Below are 24,004 nucleotides of genomic sequence, written 5' to 3' on the forward strand. Positions count from 1 at the left end.
AATTTAGTAACTAAAATACTTTTCCCCAAGTTCCTCATTTTGCCTCGGAAAAAAAGTTTTACTCTCTCTTCATAACTACAGCTCCTGAAAAGACCAAACTGCGCAGAACTGAACCTGTTTCGCCTACATTTTTTTCTGTAACAAATACAAGGAAAAAACAAATTTATACACCACCCTTGCGTATCTCATTTACTTATATAAAACTATCAAACTGGTTTTTGGCTGAATTAGTTTTCTCACTGAATTTAGTCAGTTGATTCGGTGATAGTAATGAGACCATTAGACTCCGTGATAAGAGAAGTTGTCAACGGATTGAAAGCTAAAATAAGCTTGCACTGTGTAAAATCATCTGGGATCAAGCCGCTGAAATAGTTATTTACTTTTATTCTTTTGAATCTTGTGATTGCTAGAGGGCGTGCATGCAGTGACACAGTCAGCCTGTCTGTGTTTGAGGACGTCTGCGCTCTCTTGGCAACGAGCAGTCACTCCATCCCATAACTTCCCTAAAGAGCACCCCCTCTACCCACACACACCACCCAGAAACAATCCTGAGTAATGAAAATTAAATAAACTATTCGTTGATCGTGATTGAATTCAAATATCGATCTTGAGAAGCCGATGCACTCCTGAGTATATCACGGCGCCATAATTGTCAAGTAATAAACGTTTGTGTTTAGTTTTTGCAGACAACCTTGAAATAAGAGTATAGCGATGAGTGGTGTGACGCACAGTAGTTATGCAAAATCTAACCTTCTACCACTAATTTTTTCACGATATCATGTTTTATATACATAATCATGTCTGATGGTATATAAGGCTCAAAGATGAGCATTTTTAACCATTACTATGAGGATTAGCTGTCGTGGATTCAGATCTCGCCTCGGGCACGCTGTTCTTTTTCTGCATATGGAGTTTGTTTACAGGTCCGGCTGCTTTGCTGTGATATAGGTTTAGTTGCTAACTCGGTGTAAAATTCCTCTATGATTGGAGTACCTTGCTCGAGTGCATGTTTATTTCTCATATTATTTTCCCCCGCTCTTTTATGTTACGTAGATAAAAAAAATACGTTCCATAGAAGAATATTTCAACTCAAGGCTCTATACGCAGAACAAATTTGTGAGAGTTTCTTATGTGAAAGGGAAAGACAGGCAGTTAGGTAAGTGAGGAGGAAGGAAGTGAGCGAAAAGCGTGTGGATGCTGAAGACGATTATATTTAATTGCTGATCGCAAACCAGAGAAATGAAAACGCGAAAATGACTTGCACGAATGATGAGGCCGACTGTACAAGCATACAAGACAGTCAGACATAGCATTACACTTGGTAATCTTGGGACACGTTTCACGTTTTTATTTTTTTTTTTTTTTTTTTATTAAAACTTCCACCTGATCTTCACACGAACAGGAAGGTGTAGAAAGCGTTGCGTACCAAGCTAATCCAGGTAAAAATGTTAGTCAGCATTTCAGGGAAACGTAGGATGCGACGCCGCTAATGGAGTTGGAGCTGTAGGTGTTGACATTGCTGTCCAACGTCGTCAGAGCTGACGAGTGAGCGGCGCTCACCTCATTTGTCGAGGGAAATGGCGCGACATTTAGCGCAACACGAACAAAGCATCGACAGTCGCAACAGACCTCAATCACCTCCACTAACATGGTAATAGAGCTGGACAGAGCGAGCGAATGAACGGACGGATAAACGAACGACAGAAGGGTCAACTTTGAAATTTACACTGGAAGGTGGGGGAGGAATGAGAGATGAGACCAGTGTTTTACAACCTGCTCAGTACTTGGTAAAACTGTAAGGTATAGAATTTGATAGTCAAGCCTGTAACAAGAGACAATCTAGATTGCTTTAGGAAATACTGTGTGTTGTGTTCATCCTTTGTCTGTGTATGTCTTGCAACAGAGAATATACAGGTAGCATGGACGAGACGCAATTTCTGTACAGAGACACCTCGTCCAGTAGCGAATTTTGTCCTGATGCTCAGACGGTGTTCAGTTCTAGTTTAATTAAGACATAAGATCCATGGACTTTTAAATGACTGACGAAGGAGTGTTTGGTGTATGAGGGTTGAGAGTTGAGATGAGTAATGAAAGCACGCTTTATCCTTTCATTCACAGACATACACCGTGCAGACTTCTGTAAAAATCACAAAGCACTTGATTTTCCATAGAATATTTTTGATATTTGAATATTTTGTGCTGCTATAGAAAAACAAAGTTTAAAATATATGTGCGATTTCTTATCATGTATTTTGAAGTGTGCAGTACCTCAGAGTACAGGTCATCTGTTTCCGAAGATGTAATGTAAAGCAATATTCCAACGCTAAGTCTCTTTGGCTTTCTGAAATATAGCACGAGACGCAAAATAAAACAGCAAAAACAAATAAGTAAAATAAAAATAGCAACACGTCTGGAATAAAAACGTTCGTATCTCCTTTCCTTAGCCATACATATAAAGGTTCATTACAGTCAGTAAAGTTACGACATATTCATTTTCAGATGGAAGATTCCCTCATGCAATCCAGCTTCTGTACATAAAAACCTGTAAACAAGCCCACCTGTTGCTACTATAACGTTTGATCAAAGACAAGCGTATAACCTGAGTGTGTCAATTAAACGAAGCGGTAAAAGGTGAGGAAATCAATAGCAAGAATAAAGTTAGTAAGAAAAAAATACAAAAGTACACACAATAAATAAAAAAAAAGTTCGCAATAAGAATCTGGATGGAAAATAATCACGCGATTAATACAAAGAGAAGCGCAAATATACCCAAAATAAAGAACAGAAGATGACCTGACAAGTGTCCACCCAAGCTCTCCATTAACAAACGAGGTAAATCCATGAAATTCACACAGTTTACATCAATTCTCAGCCAAGCTGATCGATTTCTCCCTCATCAACTCAACAAACGTCATCCAATCAATTTCAGTCACCACTTTTCAAAACATTTCTTGTCAATCAAAAAACATATGCAAATAATTATCAGAATCCATCCTTTCACATGAAGTATCTCATCCTCTTCAACAATCAATGTTCAATCATTTCAAACATCACACCAGGATACAGATCCAGCCATCTCAATATCACAATTCATCATTCAGGCCAGCAAGGCGGACTCGGTTTACTGATGAAGGAGAAAAGATGAACGTAAGGCGCGCCGCCCGACTATACAGCGAATATACAGTCCACGTGATTTTTTCAACGAATTTTCATTGTTCAAAAATTTTTTCAAGCACATCACATCAGACAATTTCAAGAAACACAAACATCAAACACATAAACGATTACAATCACAATTTTCTTCACAACAATTCACAGTTTGCACTCACATCAGCATTCAAGCAAGTCACATTCACACAAAAGTCAACATCATTTGTTTCACATCAATACAAATCATTCCATTCACAGCTATCAAAAAGTCATTCAAATACAACAATCACACTCAAGTCACATCATTCACACACCACACAATAAAGTTGATGCATCAGTCACTTCACGATCAGACCTTTGTACATTCCCATTATTCTACCCCAATTAAATAACCCAATAATATGCTAAGCGGTGGAGGATGTGGTGTTTGGTAGAGGGATGTTTTATGAGGGATTCGTGAAGCTAGGAAGGAAGGGGAAGAGTGCGCTTAGCTGAGGTTAACAACGTTTACCGTAAACAACTCTTCTGTACAAGCTGGAAATAAACACAAAGAGTCACGTGGGAGTATTCGAGTGCAAGAGGGTTATGAAATTTGGAAGCAGAAAAACCTAGAAAATTCGAAATTATGAAAAGGAATGTTACGGTAATAGGAGAGTTACCCAATATTGTGTTCTTATAAATAAATTGGGCACTGTCGGACGTGCTAGTATCAGTGACGTGTCTCAGCTAGTATTAAGATTGCCTATGCTACTTAACTTCGAGTAAATCAAATCGTAATAGTTAACAGTTCCTAGCTACTCTGTCCGATACTGTACAGAAGTTTGTTCGATCTCGTGATTATACTTCCAGAAGGATCGTCTGACGTACCCCAAACTCGATGCTCTACATGTTAACACTTGTCAAAGAGGTAGTTTCCTGTTGGCAAGACTAGCAAACGGTGTGTGTGCGTGTAGTGTGCTAGTGAAGATGTCCACTGAACTGATATACTCACCTTCCTTCACAACACAAATAAACGAAGAGAAGCGGAACTCGTTCAAAAGAAATGGTCATCGAGATTCATATAATTTAAGAAAGGCAAGTGATCATTGTGCATGTGCAAAATGAAAGGGACTTGTGTGGACTAACAGACGACACAGTCAGCGTAGAAAATATATACTCGAGATTTTACTTTTCACCACGTATTATATCGATGTCTGTCAACCTATGCTGCAAACAGACAAAAACGGAGCAACGACTCAAAAAAGAAAAAGACGCACTATCGAATAAGAAAGGAAAGAGGAAAGGGAAAAAAAGTTAGGAACAACTATCCTCGCATAAGAACTTGACGCGCCGAGTCTGCCTTTTTTCCTCCTGTACCGAGGGCACGATCGAGTGCCTGCATCGGTCATCGGTTTCTCTTCCGTCAATTCCGGTGCCTGCTGGTCTCGGCGCTCATGGCGGACCTTCAAAAATGACTCGCAGACGCTTGTAGTGCCGACTTGCGTACGTCTCCGCCTGGTGCTTTTGCCCTCCGGGTGCTGAGGATCTGTCATCAAGAAGAGCCAGTCCCGGTCTCTGCCTCGTACCCTGCCAACCGACTTCTTGCAGTTGCGCATCCCCTTTTTTCACAGTTTTTCCTCGCTGTGTCGTCAAACTTTCCTTTTGTACACTCGACGAACTTCATGTCCTCCACTAACTTCTTTTTCCAGTTTCCTTTAAGTCTTGAGAACCGAGATCAACCGTCGCTGTGAGTTTCAAAGGAAATAATTCATAGGTATAGAAAACATGTTGCTGATTTTCGAGGCGGTCTGGATGAACTGCTCTCGAGAACCAGTCGATCATCGTAGTTCCGCGCGGGCGCCGTTCTCCAATGCAATAGAAGACCCGGGTCAGGGTGACCTTCCTCGTGGTCGATTGTCTAGAAGCAAGACGATGGCCGACTCGTCCACGAAGTTGCTTCCATTCAGGCGGCCTTCCAGAAGGCGTAGAACTCCTTGCGTAGGATCGGCACGTTGTTATCCGCAGTCTTTTTTTTTTTTAAGATAAGATAAGATAAGATTACTTATTGTTCAGAAAGGAGATTTTGTTTCCAGCATGCAAGCAGGTCAGAGTAAAAAATCAAAGACATCACAATAACATCAGCAATAAAAAATGACAGAAGTGAGCACACACACACACAAACACGCCCTCATCAAGGACAATACATCAGTGGACAATACATCAGTGGACAATACATCAGTTCCATGACTACATAATGACGGCTAGTAACAGAGATGGGATTACCCATTGTGTGTAACACTACTAGTCTTCTGTTTGTTGACAGCAAGGATGGCCAATGGGATGAATGACCTCCTGTAAACGTTCTTTTTCACAAGAGGGACTCTCAATCTCCGTCCTGAGGGCATAGGCTCGAAGCGGGGGTTGAGTGGATGGGTGGGGTCAAGCATGATTTGTGTTGCTTTCCGGACAAGGGCTGAATCGTACAGGTGGGAAAGGCTTAGCTGTTGTGAGCCTACGATCTTGCTGGCTGTGCTTATGACGCGCCTCAGTTTGTTCTTGGTTGTCAGCTGTCTGGCCATACCAAGACACATATTAAATGTAATTACGCTTTCTACAGCGCACGATAGACATCTCAGATGTGTTCGCTACATTAAAACTACGAAGCTTTCCTAATCAGATATAGCCGTTGTTGTGCTTCTTATGCACTGTCCCTACAAGGTTCAGTGAAATTCAAACTATCGTCTATTACTGTTCAAGATATTTGAATGTTGTCACCCCTTCAACCTCTTCATTTTCCGTTACTAATGGAGTGGACATTTCTTTTCTTTCCTCTGATCTATAACTAGTTCTTTTGTTTTTCCAAACATTTAGTTCTAGGTAGCTGCTTTTGAACCACTCGCAAAGGGCTGCACTGTGTGGTATAAGTGGGCCAAAGATTTCTCATCTCTCAGGTGACCAATCAGTGCCATGTCGTCTGCATATTTAACTAAACAGAGAATTCCGTTATTTATTTGCATCTCATTTGTGTATACAGAGAATAATACTGGAGATAGAAACACTTGTGGCAACTCCTGTATTCATATCAGTTCATGGATAGGTGCCCTTTAACATTTACCTCTCGTGGTCTGTTACTCAAAAACTGATGAATCCAGCGATTAGTGAATGACTAACTTCTAAGTCTACTAGGCGTTGAATGAGAATGTGTGTCTGCCAATGTGTTTGAATGCTGAAGAGAAATCCATAAAAAGTACTCTGATGGACGTTCCTGCTTTGTCTAGGTGGTTTGAAACTGTGTCTAGGGTGTTAATGTAGCATCTTCCACCCTCTCTTAGCCCTGTACGCAACTGCATGGGGTCTAGACGCTCAGAAACAGCCGCTAAAGTCTATTGCATATTATCCTTTCAAAACACTTGGCTATGACTGTGTCAGCGCAACAGGTCTAAAATCTTTGTTTTTCCTTAGCATTGGGTTTTTTGGGAATGGGTACAATGGTAGAGGATCGCCAGACGCGGGGTACAAAGGGGATGTTTAGAAACAGGCTAAGAGCGGTGAGCATGGGTGCGAGTTGTTGCGAACAAGTTTTTAGAACTGATCCCCTCAGTCCGTCAGGCCCCGGGGCCTTGTTTGGCTTTAAACGCCTTAGACACCTCTCACCTCTTAACTCGACAGGGGTCACGTGGTGCAGTTCAGACCTTTAGAACAGACAGCAGAACAGTTCAAATTGGAGAAAAGGAAAAGAGCTCGGATTTCGACAGAAGAAAAACTCAACAAAATTCAAACATAGGTAACAGAAAGCGACATAGAATTCAAAGATGGAAAACAAAAAACGACCCATTGTTTAAACCAGGAAAACTCTGAAAAAAAGCAACAAAATATTTAAATAAAAAGGCAAAGTAGTTCAAACAAAGAAAAGGGGAAATTATATACTATACATATTTTAAAGCTTATAATAAAAAAATCAACCGGATTTAACCTGACATTTTTTTAAAGTCCAGAAAGGTTGGAAATTCACGAGAACTATATATATATATGTAGACCGAATGTGCATCACCTTTATTTAACAAGATGTATGTGTAGTTGTGGATGGGTGGGATTCGTGTCGCCTCTGACTAAATGAAACTCTCCCGCGCGCAGTGCAGCTTTATTTTAGTTTTGACCGGAAAATACTGAGAGAATTAGCACAAGGAAGTGACAGGCGACAGAGAACACAGAAACATGTGTTGACGAGGACTACAGCTGAAACAGAGCAAACACAAACAAAAATCACGTGATCTTAAAAAAAAAAAAAAACAGAATCCAAAGTGAAGACATGTGCAATCTGCTGGGTGCACGCATGCAGTCTGACTGTATATGTGTCGTCTGGGGGATGAGGTTGCACGTGTGTTCGTTGGTTGAGTGAGACAGTATGTGCAAGCTAGTATATATACTTATATATGTGTCAAGTGTTTGGGGGAAAAAAGCAGACGAACCAACCAACTATAAGTAAAAAACCAAACAACAACCCCACCCTATGGTCAGCAATACCAGAAAACATCTGCGTCTGGGACTGTGGTTATGAACCCTCGTTTAAATAAACTACTCAACAGTCCATGAGTTAGCCTCGTGAGCTTCTTGACTCAGCAGGCAGAGGTACGTGTGTGTCTGTGTGGACACACTGTGTAGTTGTGTGGTGTGTGGATTCAAGTGTGTTCGCTTGCACGTGTGTGTGTGTATACATGTATATTCAAGTGTGTTCGTGTGTGTGCGCGTGAACATACACACATTAGCTTGAGTGTATTGGGTCAATATTACATCACCGGTAATATTTCTTGCACATAATACCTGAATAAATTTTATTTACAAAAATTTTTAAGAAAAATGCTTCAGGCAAAAAAAAAGCATTTAATAACTGTGCACGATACTGCAGCTGGCACATCTACCAACTCAGCGTACGTCAGTGTATGAAAGGCTACTACCATCGCGTTACCGTAAACTGTTTGAATGTCGTAAAATTCGGTCAGTGCATCACTGTATATGTCGGTCGCCTGAGCTGTTTTATTAAACCTACGAGTGCATCGAGTCTGTTTGAGTCTGCCCTGTCACTGTGACCACATCCGAGCCTGTCGGAACCCAGCAGACAATGCAATGGAATTCGAATGACATCCTTACCTGCATCGACCTGACGGCTGGTGTCATTAACCTCTCGTGACCCTGCTGGCTTCTCAGCACGGGTGGCAGACGACTGGCTGAGGCTAGAGAGTTGCACTGTGCTGTACTCACACGTACACACCTGCAGGGGGGAGACTGTACTGTGTTCGTCTTAGGCCGAGTACAGTCGGCTGTGTAAACATTCCGGGGCAGGCAGGGCAGCGCGAGCCAAGCGACTCGCAGGCGGAGAGTAGACAGCTCAACTTGCACTCTAACGTTTCTCGGTCACAGCAACCAGCAGTCTCTCACAGTGCATCAGTGGATAAGTAACACACGTGCACATTGTTTGATACCTGGCAAGGCCCAGGCACTCTGCACAGTCTAGTAGAACACATAACGCTTGTCCACCTTACTTCAGGAATCTACAGTGATGCCATGAAGTCATGTTCTGAAACAAAGCATATATATATATATCCTCCACCATCCTTGCTACACATCTTTTAAGAAAATTCATTGCTATCAGAATACCAAAGGTTGTTTACAAATTGCGTTCGCTGTATAGTTGGAGTCTGTAGCTGCGTAAGTAACTTTTTAACATTTTTCATCTGTGTGTTTCGGAGCATGACTTACATTATAGTTATAGTGACCTTACGTCTTACCCATCTACAGGTAAACCACGGAAGCATATATCTCTAGACTGCTGGTTGTCTGCCGAGCCCAACTCAGTCTCTCGAGAAGTACTATATGCTGTCAGGTCTCGGCAAACACGTTAGCAGTTTAATACCGGAACCAAGATACAATTCTTAAAGTCAATAACAGACTTTTATTGTACAAAATCTTTTGCTTGGTTATTTGTTCTTCGTTTCTATTTTCCTTTTTGGGGGGAAGGGTAGGTGGCAACAGTCCTCGACACGAGAAGTTTTCATTGCCTGAAATTCTTCTTTTGATGTTGATTGTTTAAACTGGAACTGAGGGGGACTTGGAGATGGTCTGTGGTTTTGTTGTTTTATTTTTCTTTTTTCACAGTGACGAATGATGTTAGGGCATTGTGTACAGGATTGCTGATCACGATTAATACATTTACAAGTGCATACAATTTATTTTCACATTTCTAGGCACAGCTTCATTAAACCATGCTTAAAATTTCCCAGTGACAGAAATATGTCGCGCTGTTCAACACATTCCAACTGATCTGCGATTAAAAAACATTGAAAATAATTGAATATATATATATAAAAGACAGCAAAAGTAATGAGAGAAACAGATGTGGAAGCTATATAGTTTCAACTCTTGCTATAAAGATAGCTGAAAACATATCAAAGACGATCGATCGAGGAACTCCAGTCTTCAGTTCTCCATCTGAACTACTGCTATAAACAAATAAAAAATTTACTGGCATTAAAGATTGGAACTTATGTCTGTATTTCTCGCCTTTTGTTCTCCTCTCTTTCCTTTTCCAGCTCTTCCTCCCTCCTCTCCCATTTCTTTGTGTTTTTTCATATATTCGAAGTAGTGTGCAAATGGAAAACCTTGCCTTGAACGGCCGCTTAATGCAGTAAGGACATGTGTCTTTAATTTACTTGGCGAGAAGGAGTGCGTGTCTGTTATGTGCGAATATGGGTGCATGGCTGTTAATGATTTACTCTGTGTATGAGCAAATCTTTAGAAAGGCGCTATATAAATTATTATTATTGTGGGCTTATATGACTTGGCAGCTTCACACAGCAAAAATTTAAAATAGTTTGGTGACCATGCAGAACAAATAAATTAGTTGCTGAATGTGTTGTAATTTTGGCTGAGGTAGGGCGGGGCACAGCACTTATTGTCTTTCGCCCACGGCGCAGCATTGGCCTACCACTGGGTCTGGTCTGGAATGCAAGAACTTGTATTACACATCCATGATGAATGTTTGCGAGATGACAAAGCAACTCTTTTACATATACTATGCGCCTTTCGACAACAGCAACAAGAAAACGCTGGAAGCTGTCTGTTAGGAATTGATTTAAAGGTATAGACATAAATCTCTAGAACACACGCGCCCGTATCTAGAAGGTTCTGAAGTGCAGAGCAGGCATGAGTTGGGGGTTGTTTAATTATTAGAATCAATAGACGTGGCTGGAAACAAAGACCTTTGTTGCAGCATTTTAATAATGGGAAAGTGCGCATGCGTGAACTTTACTTTTTTTTATACATTGTTCCTATTTGCATGTACACAAACGATCGTTTATTCCAAGGTTTTTTTTCCCCTCTTGATAGCGACAGCATTTGAATAACAGAACGATTAACACTGCGCTTGTGCTGTGAGATTTCTTTGTTAGTTCGAGAGATGCACAAAATGTAAAAAGTATTAAAGCGAAATTCATGCGTTTTTCGTGGTCGCCATTAAATTTGTATCGTGGCTGCTGGTTCATGGTTGTTGGCCTGTTCGGATGGATTGCAGTTTTTTTTTATGTGTGTTTGAAAGGTAAAAATGTTTCACATAAAGGCGATTTAATTCGCACTGTGGGAGGGGGGGATGAGTGCAGATAATTAAAGCAGTTCTAGCTCATATATAGTTTCAGTGATATCCTCAAGAATGATGTACTCATGCTTCGTAGACTGTTTCATGTTTGCCAATAATAAATAAGGCACATACATAAAAATCACACCTTTTAAATGTCGAGGTCTTCTCGCCAAACCAGTCCTTGGTAGTCAGTGCGCTTTCATCAATATGTTACTGAGGCAGCGGAACAAAGACAGTCTTGGCAACTAAGCAGAATAAAATATACAAAATAAAAAATACACAGATCATCACAGGAAAAGAAATATCTAGAACCGACAAGATGCAATCAAGAGTCAATTTCTACTGCCCACTCGATCCAATACCAATAAAAAGTCACTTCAAATCCCTAGTCTATTAATAATAATGCTAACACAAACATCTGCCATAGGTGCATATTACATCTGCGTGGGAGCGTTTTATCAAGCTTTCTGAGTCTATTTTTTGTTGACGGATCCATGGGTCGGGTAATTATACAATAATGAAAGCTTTTATTAATTGAAAGTTCGACATAGGAAGTGGGTGGTGGAACAAGGGAGATCATAATGCAGACCATATTTTACACACCAAATGTAATAGTCTCCCTTTTCCCGCTTAGGCAGCTTCGCCATGATGTGCCTGTCACGAGCAGGTTGACGTACAGCACAAAGTGCCAGCAACACACGTAAACTGTCCACTTAGTAACTATAAGGTAACCGTTTATTCAGTTTCAGCTCATTCTTGAAGCAGCATCGTTTAATGGATTATAATTCAGGCTTGAGAGCTGGTGCCTTGAAGCTGTTTACTTGTTGTGGTTCGAGACTAGTGCACCAACACCTGGATTATCCAGTACGCGGGCAACCAGGAAAGTATTATAAAAACAAAGACTGTGTTGTAAAACACAGCTAAATATTGCAAGTTGTAAATCACATTTTATTCTGTTTGCTTCTGTTATTTAATTGTTTTCTATACAGTAAAATTTGTCTTTAATGAGGTTTGTGGTGGCGAAGAGTAACTTCAAGTAACTAATCGAAACATACTCGTGATTCTGCAGACGTAACCAATAGAAACCATTTTTGGACAGGCTGTCAGTAAAGATAGAAGAGTGTGTGGAAATTAGCGTTGCTGACAGTAGCGGTAATATTCAAACAACACATTTCCTTACAGAATATATGCAGCAAATTGATGTAAACACTGGCCTTCTTCAACAGTGTTTCCTTTTTTTATTAGCTGCAGTCATTATTTAATATTAGTAATTACAGGCAAAGTAGATGTTGTGTATTTAATGTGTGTGTGTGGGGAGGGAAAATTTAGTTGTCACAAGAATGGATAAAATACTGTCATATTTATATTTAAGACTTTGTGACCTAACCTGAAGAGAACCTCTGTCCAAAATTATTTTTAAAATGAGTAGGTTAATTTAGTTCATTAAAAGATATTGAATTTCACATGTAGGTTGGATTAGGCCCTTAGTGAGAAATGTAGGATAGACTACTAAGAGCTGCCATTCTGGAACTGTTTTGAATTCCCCTAAGTAGAAATGATGCATTTAATTTTTTAGAGTTTAAAGTTGGGATTTCAGTTACTTTCTGATCATTTTTTTTTTATGCTTATGTACAGATTAATATATATTAAAAATCTCAGGGTCATTTATCCAGTGTATAAGCCAGCAGTTAAAAATGAAAACAAATATCATAAATCTTTATAGCTTTGTATTCACCTATGTTACTATGGTGTTATGAGCAAAGAGAGAGGAAGGTGTTTAAGGTCTGCTGTGTGTGACTGTAGAGGCAGTGACTAGCAAATGGTTCAACATGTCTTGTGCACTATAATAAAAGCAGGCTTTAAAATTGTGGTGCCTTTTAATTTGTTGCTTCTGGGCAGTGTAGTGAGGTCCTTTTATGGGTAGGGGAAGGTCACAGCTGCCCTTCACAGCTCTACACATGGTGAAAGCTCAGTAATTATGAAAGTAAGTGTGCCTGGGACATGTCTTTTCCCAGTTCTTGGTCATGAGGAAAATCACTTTTACTAATCTTATGTGAGACACTAGAGAAAATAAATTGGACGCAAAATGCAGGGATGTTGTGAAAGAGAGGCTGATGTGTTAGTAACAAGTATATTCTGTGACAGCTAGGGACTATGCCTGACTATTAAGACAATGAAAAGATTAGAGATCAAAAAGTCTAACTTTCTAAAATCTACTATCTTTGCAAAGAAGAAGCTACATTTTGAGAGGAAATGAAAAGCTAAACAAGTAGTGTATATGTCTATAATATAATAAAATATTATTTATTTCTACTATTGCTGCTGCTAAATAAACTATCGTTATTGTGACTGAAGTCTTTTATACTGTGGTACTGGTATGTTTGGGATGTATTTGACTGGTGTGACTTTTTTTACAGAATAATGCTGTTATTAACAGTTATATAGATTTTTGCAGAAGTTCCAGCAAAGCAGTACTATGTTCCTTTTTTTGTTTATGAACAGTCTGCAACTAGCAAACTTTGCATCATGGTATTCAGTAAACATTAAAAGGTGTTAAGATATATATTCTGTTTATTATATGATTGAGGACATTAATATAGTTACCAAACTTTGCATGTCTAAGACCTGCATGACAATATTCTGTGAGCAGATTGTCTGAAACCCTACTCTGCACCAGACTTTGTTTTTGTAAGGTTTGGTTTTTGTCTCACTGTTAGTTATTTTTTCTGTTATTTATTGTTTCTCTCTGCCTGTTTGCTCTGGTCATGCTTTACTTTTGAATGGGCAAGCCTGCCTGTGTAGAAACTGTGCTAGGATCAGTGTTCTGGGAGTTGATTAATGTCATATCACATGTATAGCTTAGATTGCCATAATCCATAAGACCTGACACCAGTTCTTGACACACTTCTGTGATTTCTGGTCCTTTGCCAGTGCTGACATCAGCAGGAGTATCATAATCTGTACCATGAAATGCTACATCTTCAAAGTGTTGAGGCACAGTGCATTTACAACAAATGCAGACAGTCTACTACATTTTTTTCTACTGGCAAAAATGTAGGAGCATGTTGCATATTGTACTTCCTGTATGTATTTGTGTCCTTAGGTGGTGGAGCCAGCTCATGAAAGTTGATGTATATGTTTGTTTGTGGACTATTGTTTTGGCTCATGTGCAAGATCATTCGTGGTAGAAGTCTGTATCTATTCTGGATCTTCTTGGCAGTCCCTTTATCATCAGTTTTGAGTGTTTCAAGATTGGAAAACCACACTGCATCACTAAACTCTGAGTGTTTGTTAAACTGTTGGGTGTTTACTTTCACCTTACCACCTAAAGCCAAATCAAATCAGACTTTATGGTCTGTCGAGGAGATCCAAGACAGAAATTTTTTTTTGCTCACAAGGGCAGGCATACATTCTCATACAGACATTTAACACACAGTCAGGAGTAAAGATACATTATCATGGTAGTTTGGATCTCCGTCAAATGGTCAATGAAATTTCAATACCAGAATTTCAATCCTAGAAGGAAAATCTGAAATCATTAGCTCGTTATTGCAGTCGGACAAACCGCTTCTACAGTAAATGGGAAGAGAATAAAAATGTTGTGTTTAACACACTGCGAGTCTGCGAATTTCTTTTTATGCGAAACTTGTGACAACAGATGGAAGGAAGTGTGGGGGCCGTAACCCGAGCTCCCGCATTTCAGGGAAACTATCGTCAACTGTCAGTAAGATTGGAAATACCCGCAACAATAGATGGCCATACAAAGTGGGCCTACGCTTGCTTGCTTTCTTGATTTTTTGGTCTCCATTTTGTGCCCGCTACTCACAGTCGTTAGTTGAAGCATGTCCATACATATCTCAGTCTAATCATAGACACTAAAGGTTTTAGGTATGCAGAGAAAGGTCGTTGCTAAATTTAGAACGACGCTATGGAGTGCAGGGGAAATGGAAGGATAGGAAATTCCCGATATTACACCTCGTTGGTTGTCACTGACGTCCGTTAAATTTGAATGTGTTCTTTGTTGCTTTTTTTGGATCTGATCTTAGTTTGTGTTAGACTATTCAGTACTGTATAAACGTTGTCAGATATCGCTTGTCTGCTCTCGAGGAAGGATGCGTAGGGTTATCAGACGGCAATAATTGATGAGAATGGTGAAAGGTAGGAACATCATTTGAATATTATTGGGGTGATTCATAATTATAGAAAAGTAGACAGTATTATTGATTTTACATATGGTGCTTTTGCAGCTAATTAAAGATGGTGTAATAACTTGCCAAAGAGATTGTGTGTGTGTGTGTGTGAGAGAGAGACAGAGTTTTAATCAAAGAAATCATCTGAATTCAAAATTACCTGGGGCAATAGTTATGCACCAAGAGTAAGTTGTTGCCCCATGGGAAAATGAGAACCAGTCTCTCTGTAGTTTTGCTTTACCTCTTGGACCATATTTTTGAAGTGGCGGCAAAGATCTATGCCATGACTTAATTAAAGTAACATACCTTTGGGTAGGGGACTTGCCCCTACTTTGCACCTACAGAGACAAGGTTTCCTTGGGGTTTCATTATGCCCCGAGGCAGTAACTTACCTTGGCTTCAACTGTGGCTCTAGATGGATGTGACTTATGAAACAGTTAAAATGATAGTTCAGTTGAATAGCCTGCTACATGTATATATCCTTAAGTGTTAGACATTAATGTCTTGTTTTGTATATATTTGGGGACATGTATGAACCTCAGTTATTTGAAACCTTTTCAACAAAAACTGCTGAATGGAAATCCACTGTCATGCTGGGTGATGATGCAGTACTAGGAAATAACCATTATAGGGCTCACATGTAGTTTTGAAAGTCTAAAGATGGGGAAAGAATTTTTCATAATTATAAAAATGTAAAGGTATTGTAGGTGTTCGTTTATAATGTCTAGGAAAGTTTTTAGAAGGCTGGCATAACTTCATACTGATATGAACAGTTTTTCCGATTGAAAAAAGAAAACCACCAAAGTTTTTATCAAAAGGGGCAAGATATCACTCTTGATTAAATTGGAAAGTTGGTCTTTTGAACTTGCATTCTAAGCCTTAATAACAATCATGCCTTAACATGCTAAGCCTTGAATAACAAGCATGCCTTAAGCTTTCCTGGTAGAAGCTGTAGGGTACCTCACTAGAAACTGCAGAATAGAACTGTGTGATTTAAACTATTTTTGTTTATTTGCTAAGCTCAAAATTATGAGGCTTTTTATGTTTTGTTAAGCTTGTAAGGCTTTGTGTGCATTCAGTTGACTGTCCCTTGTATATGCACACTTGCATGTGCATATGTACATATAACATGCCCACACACACACACACCTCGTTAACACTTGCACACCCACGTACACATATAGGTATTCATGAAGATGGTTTGGTGTTGTATTTAGATATCCGTCAAGTTCTGTTTATGATTGTAACTTAACAGAGAGTGTATTGTTTAACTGACAGAACAAACACTCAAATTCTACAGTGAGTAGACCACTTTGCTTTGGAGCTCTTGAGTGAATCAGCAGAAGAGTGTAATTTTATGTTGCTAGTGGAAGTCAAGGTTGCATCTTACTAGTTGTAGCTGGTGCTGCACTTTGACACTTCATCTGCTTATAACCCTACCACAAAGAGACTTTTTACAGTAAATAGTACTGTCAGTGGCTATCTTTTCATGTTTAGCATACAAATTCATTTTTTGAATGTTATCTCTAAAATTTCCCCATTTTAGTTCCCACACAGTTTTGTTTTTCCTAAATAAAGAAATCGTTCAACAGTAAAGACATCAACCTTTCAAGCTTTATGAGTGAAGATCCTTATTTAGTCACAAAAACAAGTTAATTTGGTAGATGAACTAGAAAATTCTAAGCTGCAAAAAGTTGTTTCTTTTTCCTCTTTTTATCGATGCAGGTGTGACCTCTTCCTTTGATCCAAGCAGTCAAGGGCCTCTTGTCCCTTCAGTTATCCATTTGGACTCAAATAACCTGGATAACAGTAGTGTTAGTACCAAGGAAAGTCCACTTCAGATACAAGCAAAGATGAATCCTGATGATCTTCCAGACCTCGCCCCTCCTGACGATTCCACTGAGGAGGATGAGGAAGAAGAGGAGGTGTTAGAAGAGAATGGTGACTGTGATAATGATGACAACGATGATGATGAGGATGATTACTTTCAGGAAGAGCATTGTAAGTGGTGGGCACTCTTGAGCCTTATTCTGGGCCTTAAAGTACAATATGAATTGAGTTCTTATACCTTAGTTGTATTATTTCACAGCATTTTACTGTCAGTCACAAGATAATGTTAAACCTTACCTCTAGAAGCTAAAGCTTTAGGGCTTTGTGTGGAGTGCGTGGGTGGGGTGTGCTGTGGGAAAGAAAGCTTAACAGATGTTTCTTGTTTACAGTGGTCATGTGTGTATATATTGTTTACAAGGGTCATGTGTTTGTATATTGTTTACAGGGGTCATGTGTTTATTGTTTCATTTGTTTGTCTGCAGTGAGGTATGTACAGCACTGGGTAAGTCAAAGCCCAGAGTTTCTTCAGGGAGAGTCAAAAGAAATCCGCACAGAAGCCTTGGGGCTTTTTCTGCTAGGTACTGGAGCTTTTACTTCTACTATATGGATTAAAGCACTCCATCACACCCACGTGCTTAATGATGGCAGGTGAGGAAAGCATGTGTTGCCAGACCCAAACAAGATTACACAGAATCTGTAACTTAAAGCAAAATGTGCCTTTTTTTTATGAACAGTTGGATAGGCTAGGAGGCTTCCAAGCCATTTGCAAGGATTCTATTGTTCTGATTGATCATTTTTCATTGTCATTTACAAATTTTTAATTTTCTGTTGAGCAGGGACAGAAATATTTTGGAGCAAAGTAGGAAGAGAAAATTGTAATAAGCAGGTGTATTGCTGCTACCAGCTTAGGTCAGGTCTTTGTCTTGTAAAAGAAGATAATTAGGTTGCTGTCTTTTTTAATATATAGACTCCAAGATCTTCATTGTGTAATTTCATTCAAACACTTATCCTCAGCATAATTCTTTCCTGTAAACATTTTGGACTGGAAATCAGTAATGTGTCGTAAATAGGTTTCTTTTTTTTTTTTTAATTCACACATCTATTTGCAAACTTTTCAGAGAATGGTCAACCGGTAGCATGACGGATGAAGAATTTGAGATTGTAGACATTTTGGTTGCCATTATAGAGAAGAATCTTGGTATACTGGTGAGTATTGCTGGATAGGTCATGAACTCAATATGGACAAAATCTGTGCTATCAAGCTATAGCTGTAAAGTCATTTCCATCTGCAAAGTGTATAGGAGGAGTAAGGCTCTTAATTATATGAATGTTATTTAAAAACTTTGCCAAGCTTTGTCAAATGTTCATCCATATTCATCTAGGGAAAGAAGGGCCTTGTAGCAAGCAGAATATAACTGTGGGAAGCAGAGTTGAACATGCGTAAGGGGAATTTTGAGTGAACATTTTTTTGTTTGTAACTGGGATTCATTTAAATCAAGCTCATCATGTTCTATGGTGAAAATGTTGTGAATGTACATGTGTGTGGGTTATACTAACTTAAACTACGCTTTGTATTACACATTTGCTGTACATTTGATGCAAGGATGACGGAGATTGTTGACATGTCATTTGTTTTGTCTTTTACAGAAGGATGAAACCAAGCTGAAGCAGGTTTTGGCCATGATTAATGAAATGGAAAGTAGCTGCGTTTGTTCTTCTGTGATTGAAGTTGACCGAGTCCTTGAAGTAGCCAAACACTGGCCTTTCTTCCTTGATGCATGGTATGTTCAACTACAGTTGCTGTCTTCTTTCAGATAAAAAGACTCACACTGCAGAGAAATAATGTGGTAATGTGGACAGTTTTGTCCAAACGAAAGGACTCATATACCAAAGTACAATTTATATTTTATACCTATGTTCGCATTTTCATTATCGTATTTGTCAGTCGATAATATTGTTAAAAGAATTCATTGAAAAATTGCATCTCATTAGTTTTTTTCCCCCCACGCTTTATCACATTTTCAAATTCATTAGATACCCTCTTCCATGTAGATTTACAATAAAGACTGTATTTTACAAGAAATATTTTAGTAAATCATATTTACCTCAAAGGTGTCAGTATAGAGTTTTGGAAATTATAGGCTTGTTACACAGTATAATGCTATAGGCAAATTGGGGGAAGGATCTTGAGACCCCCAGTGACTTGACTCAATGAGGATGTTTTGTATCCCTCATTATGATTCACTTGTTGTAGCAACATAGCTGATCATAGCAGCTAGTACAATGATCACACAGTTGGCACAGGTTGTATAGTTAGAAAACAATAGATAAGGGGAAAATTGGTGTCAGAACCTTTGGGTATTAACTGCTATGCAGTTCTTGCCCTTTAAACCTTTCTCTCAGCAATGGGAGAGCTGTTTCAGCTGATGAAAAGTGTTTCCTTCTTTGTACACCTTCTTAAAACTGTTGTCATTTTGAGACTTCTTCGTGGATTTACATAATAAACTAAAGAAAAGATTGATGTTGGGATGAATGCAATATTTTTCCATCATTAGTTCAAAAGGTGTATTTACTGCTGATGAATTTACTCCCTGTCTGCCCAGGGAGGAGTTCAAGGAAAAGCCAAAAACGATCAAGTACACACGTCAGACATTGATGCTTCTCATCTACTTTTTCAGACTTGGTGAGTATCTACATTTGCACTGGTACAGATGGATTTTCATTTTGATTTTGTGGAATTGTATCATCTTTTTGATACTTTATTACCTTTTTATTTTTAGATTTTTGTGCTCATCTGATAAGTAAATGTATTTTGTGTTTGCTAGACTGAACTCTACATAGATAAGAAATTTTGTGGGTGGAAGTCTAAAGAAGGGGAGGGGTGCTTGGTTCCGGGTCTCAAGTATGTCTTTTAATGAGGTGTGCATGTGATCAGGAGCAAACCTGCATTGTGTACTTCAACTTTCATAGAATTTAAATACCTTTAATATTTACGGAATGTTATAAAACAGCATTTTAAAACTAGTTATTTTGAAAGCAAATGTGTAGATATAGCTAAAATTCAGTCATCTGGACTGATCAGCAAGGGGGAAAACAAGATATGCCTGGTATTTCATGCCAGGGCTCAAATTTAATAATAATAATGATTTATGTAGCACCTTTCCAAAGATTTGCTAAGAGTGCTTTACAGAAATCATACAAAGACTAAATCATCAACAACCATGCACCCATATTTGCATATAACAGACATGCTCACTTCTACAGCATACACGTTCGAGGTATCACTGTAAATTACAAACACACATTATGCATGCTCATGGTCACAGTGGAGTCATATTTCTAAAAAAATGCATCTTAAGTCTAGACTTAAAGGTGGTAAGAGAATCAAAGTGATGAAGGCTGATGGATAATCTGTCTCATGGTTGTTAATCATGGTAGGAAAAAGACCTCTGTATTGTTGCTTAGTTGCTTGGCATTAAACACCATTTCCACTCCCCTCCCCATCCTGGTTATTATTTAGTTAAAAAACACAAGATGCCACACAGGTCTGAAGAACAGTACATCCAAAAGCAGTTTAGTAGATGGCATTTGAGACTTTGTTTTCTTTTCATGTTAATCTGAGAGACTATGCAATACTGCTGTTCAACCAATGGGATTTCTTGTTACAGTCTCTCAAAACGTTTTTATGCTGGGGAGGGACGGAAGAACTCTTGCAATTAAACTAACACCTCTCGGACAGCAAGTAAGTACATTTGCTGAATCATAAACTTGTGTAATGCTCTAGATACCTGTTTTCTAATGTGACCCAAATCATTTTACAGACTGGGTATCAAGTGGACATGACTGCTGTGACTGATTCAGTCTCTTTTATACAGTAACTCATTCTGCAGGCTGCTATGAATTTCAAAGTGTTGGTGTTGCACTAATCAAAGATGAACTACAGTCTTTATTTCTCACTTAATATCAGTCTCTTTTGGTTTGTGTCTTACACTATCCGGCAGGATGTGTGCGCGCAGTGCACACACACATACAGTCTACTTGTTGAGGCCTATGGTAAAATTGTACAATTTGTATATTGTGTTTAAAGCAGGATGTTATAAATTGTTTTTATAAATGATTTAAACATTGTTTTAAAATTGTTACAAAGTAAATTTAACAGTACTGCTTGTATGGTATCTTGTAATAAAAACTGTCCTTTAATGACTTGTTAGGATCAGCAGGCCTATGAACTGAAAAGCAGTGGGGATGGAGCATTTAATGAAAGAGAATATGACCGTGCTGTCCATTTTTATACCCAGGCTCTTGTCCTCAAGTACGTATAACAGCATCAAACTAGAATTCAATCATTTTATAACCTGCATGACTGAGATAAAGATTTTGTTTGTTTATGTGAAATGTTCTGGATGTGTTTACTAATATGGTTTTCTATTTATAGTTATTCTTTGTTTTGTATTTTAGTTTCGCACTCTGCTATCTGTATCGGCAAAGAGGTCAAGCATACTTTTTTCTCCAAAAATTCAGGTAAGTGGGTATATTTTTACATCTTAATTATTTCCAAATGAAATTGATATCATCATCTTATACTTTCATTGCGGAGTTGTTTTTATATCTTTGTCAGCAAAAATGAAAAAAATTTTAAAGCAAAAGCAGTGTACATTTGTGCGGATTTCTATGCAAGTGCAAAAACTAAATACAAGAAACCAAGTACTTCAGTTTGAAAGGTAATTAGAAGAAAGAAGGAAGAGTCCACCATGTCACAATTTCTTTCTAAAATGAAAAACAATTAGGGTTAAACTGACAAAGAAAGTGGGTTGTCTATACATTCTAGTTCCCTGGTGAAAACCCATTTATTTACACATTTTTGTTTTAACTACTTTTGCTTATCATGTTTTTTGGACATACCTACTACATACCCATGCATACCTGCTACAACTGTACATTCTCTGAATGCTTATCTTTTTATTTCACAGCATTGCTTTTCATGAAACAGACATTCCCTTGGAATCTGTCATTATAAGATTACGAGACCTACAGTCTGCTTGAATTCTATACGATTGTTAATATGATGTGTGTTTATATTTTTGTTAAAAGAAAACTTTTGAATGTATACCTCCACTCTCACCTTTTATTTTCACCAGATAATGTTAAGATAAGGTTTTTACCAGGTAGTGTTTAAGGCTCACTTTTTTGTTGTTGCAGAGAAGCCTACTGTGATTTCAGGAGGGCCATGTTCCTTGATGGGACATTTCAGGAGGTGTGTGCCAAGTTAATGTAATTAAAGATCAGAGTGATGTTTCATGAAAAACATTGGAAATGCTGGTCACATTTTCATTTCTCCTTCCTGTGCCCTTCAGTGAGAATTCTTTTTGTAAAGTGCATGCACATTTGAATAAGCTGCCCTTCTCTTGATTCCTCGAGAAAAAAAAGAGTTATGGAACCAAAATATGAAGGCATACTTTCCCTGAACTGTTTAAATAATTACATCATAGTTTATTTGGTAAAAGCATGGAACGAAGTGTGCTTTTTGAAAAACTTGTTTACTTAATACAGTATTCATAAAAGTGTGTCATTAAGTTACAGCTAACTTTGACAGATTAATATTATGCAGATGCCTGTTTAAGATAAAATAAATGTACTGCTTTGAGATGAGTGAAGTCCCAACCAACATTGTTTAAGTATGTTAATGTGTATCTTAAGGAACTTTGTGATTATGTCTGCTTTGTATTCACAAATTTGTAACATTTTTTTAGCTTTATGCAAGCCGCTGGGTGACAGTTTAGGACATGACACAGTTTACCCCTCACTAATTCAGCATTATTGCCTCATGACAGTTTACCTCTAACTTTTCAACCCAGTGATACAGTTTACCCCTAACTCTGCATTATTACCCATGACACAGTTTGCCCTTCACTAATTCTACATTATTACCCTATGCTTTGAAACCTTATAAAGATGAACATGAATTCGATGCATTGCAGGATTACTACCACTTGTCAGCTGCCTGCTTCGCTCTGCAGCGGCTGGAAGAGGCTGAAAAGTGGAATGCAAAGGGACTGAAGCTGGATGGTAATGTTAGGGCAACAAGGATGATGGAGCAGCAACAGAGTATTAAAAAAGGTGAGTGGGACTAGGTAGTTTCACCTGTGGCCGTAGTCATGAAGTAGAGGCACTGTTACCCAAGGGTTAGACTGGACTTGTCATTAGAACCAGGTACAGACATGAAAAGGTTACTGATAACCTAGAGGTCCCATTTTTGCTCGTGGTTCTTAGCTTAGAGGTAAAAGCAGTTCCTATGTCTTCAGGAGTATTGAAAATGGTGGATTAGAACTTGTTACTATATTCACTGGTAAACTGTGGCTCACATTCTACACCTTAAGTAGCATCTACCTGAGTAATTTTTCTTATTTTCTTTTCAGCGCTGGATGAAAAAATTAGCCCGTAAGTATAAATTTAAAAATATGTTCTTAAACCCAATTAAAAGCTAGAAATATTGAAAGAAGACAAAGGGTCAGAAAAGTTCCAGATAGCTGGACACAGAAAACAAAAGGAGCAGCATCTGAATGTTTTAAGTATGCTACATGAAACAAAAATGACATAAGTGTTATAGCAAAAGACAAGTGATAATGGCAAGTTGGGTTTAATAGGTATGGATGTTCTGAATTGTTTCTTAAGCCTTTGACTTTTTTTTTCCCCATACAAAACATGGCAGGAATCAATTTGCAGCTTTGTTTTAGACACAATTTAAGTAAACATTTTATTTGAAACCTGAAATCGTGATTGAAAACTATTCTGGTCATCAGTATATAATTTAAGCCCATTTTGTCATTTGACTTTGCCTTTTCCTTCAAGCTAAGTGAAGGGATTTTACTTTGTGTTTCAGCAGTTCAAATGAGTAGACATGGGCATGACAGTAATAAAATAGTGTGATAACCTATCGGCAGCTAGAGAGATTGTTAAGAAGAGATGTGATGTAATATATATTTAGTAGTTTCAACAATCCTGGAGTTCACTGCATGTACTCCAGGTGGTGTTATCTGTATGATTTTCCTGTTTGTATTGTCCTTCCTATCTGTTCCACTGATCAGTCTTTCATGCACTGATGTTTCATTTCAACAGACTGTTATTTCTGTGTGGCATAGATGTTTGTCAGTGTGTCGGGCCAGGAGGTGGGAGAATACACTTTTAAACAAATAAAGTTGATTTATATAGCACTTTACCCACCATC

General features: G+C 38.5%; 1 protein-coding gene across 4 annotated transcripts in view; it reads left to right on the forward strand.

The window, feature by feature from the left end:
- Positions 1 to 11,368: 11,368 nt before the first annotated feature.
- The window catches only part of LOC112568706 (E3 ubiquitin-protein ligase TTC3-like), a 38,448-nt gene continuing 25,812 nt past the window's right edge, over positions 11,369 to 24,004 (forward strand). The window contains exons 1-12 of one of the 4 annotated variants that reach the window (XM_025246143.1): positions 11,369 to 11,486; positions 16,675 to 16,950; positions 17,262 to 17,427; positions 17,898 to 17,985; positions 18,427 to 18,560; positions 19,383 to 19,462; positions 20,448 to 20,521; positions 20,991 to 21,091; positions 21,238 to 21,300; positions 21,979 to 22,033; positions 22,758 to 22,896; positions 23,196 to 23,217. In XM_025246143.1, coding sequence (XP_025101928.1) covers positions 16,803 to 16,950; positions 17,262 to 17,427; positions 17,898 to 17,985; positions 18,427 to 18,560; positions 19,383 to 19,462; positions 20,448 to 20,521; positions 20,991 to 21,091; positions 21,238 to 21,300; positions 21,979 to 22,033; positions 22,758 to 22,896; positions 23,196 to 23,217 — 1,070 coding nt within the window. In that variant the 5' untranslated portion in view covers positions 11,369 to 11,486; positions 16,675 to 16,802. Of the gene's footprint in view, positions 11,487 to 13,470; positions 14,918 to 16,674; positions 16,951 to 17,261; positions 17,428 to 17,897; positions 17,986 to 18,426; positions 18,561 to 19,382; positions 19,463 to 20,447; positions 20,522 to 20,990; positions 21,092 to 21,237; positions 21,301 to 21,978; positions 22,034 to 22,757; positions 22,897 to 23,193; positions 23,218 to 24,004 lie in introns of those variants that run through there. The other 3 variants (XM_025246142.1, XM_025246141.1, XM_025246144.1) reach the window with 3 other exon arrangements.

Source organism: Pomacea canaliculata, linkage group LG7 (assembly GCF_003073045.1).
Source record: "Pomacea canaliculata isolate SZHN2017 linkage group LG7, ASM307304v1, whole genome shotgun sequence".
NCBI lineage: Eukaryota > Metazoa > Mollusca > Gastropoda > Architaenioglossa > Ampullariidae > Pomacea > Pomacea canaliculata.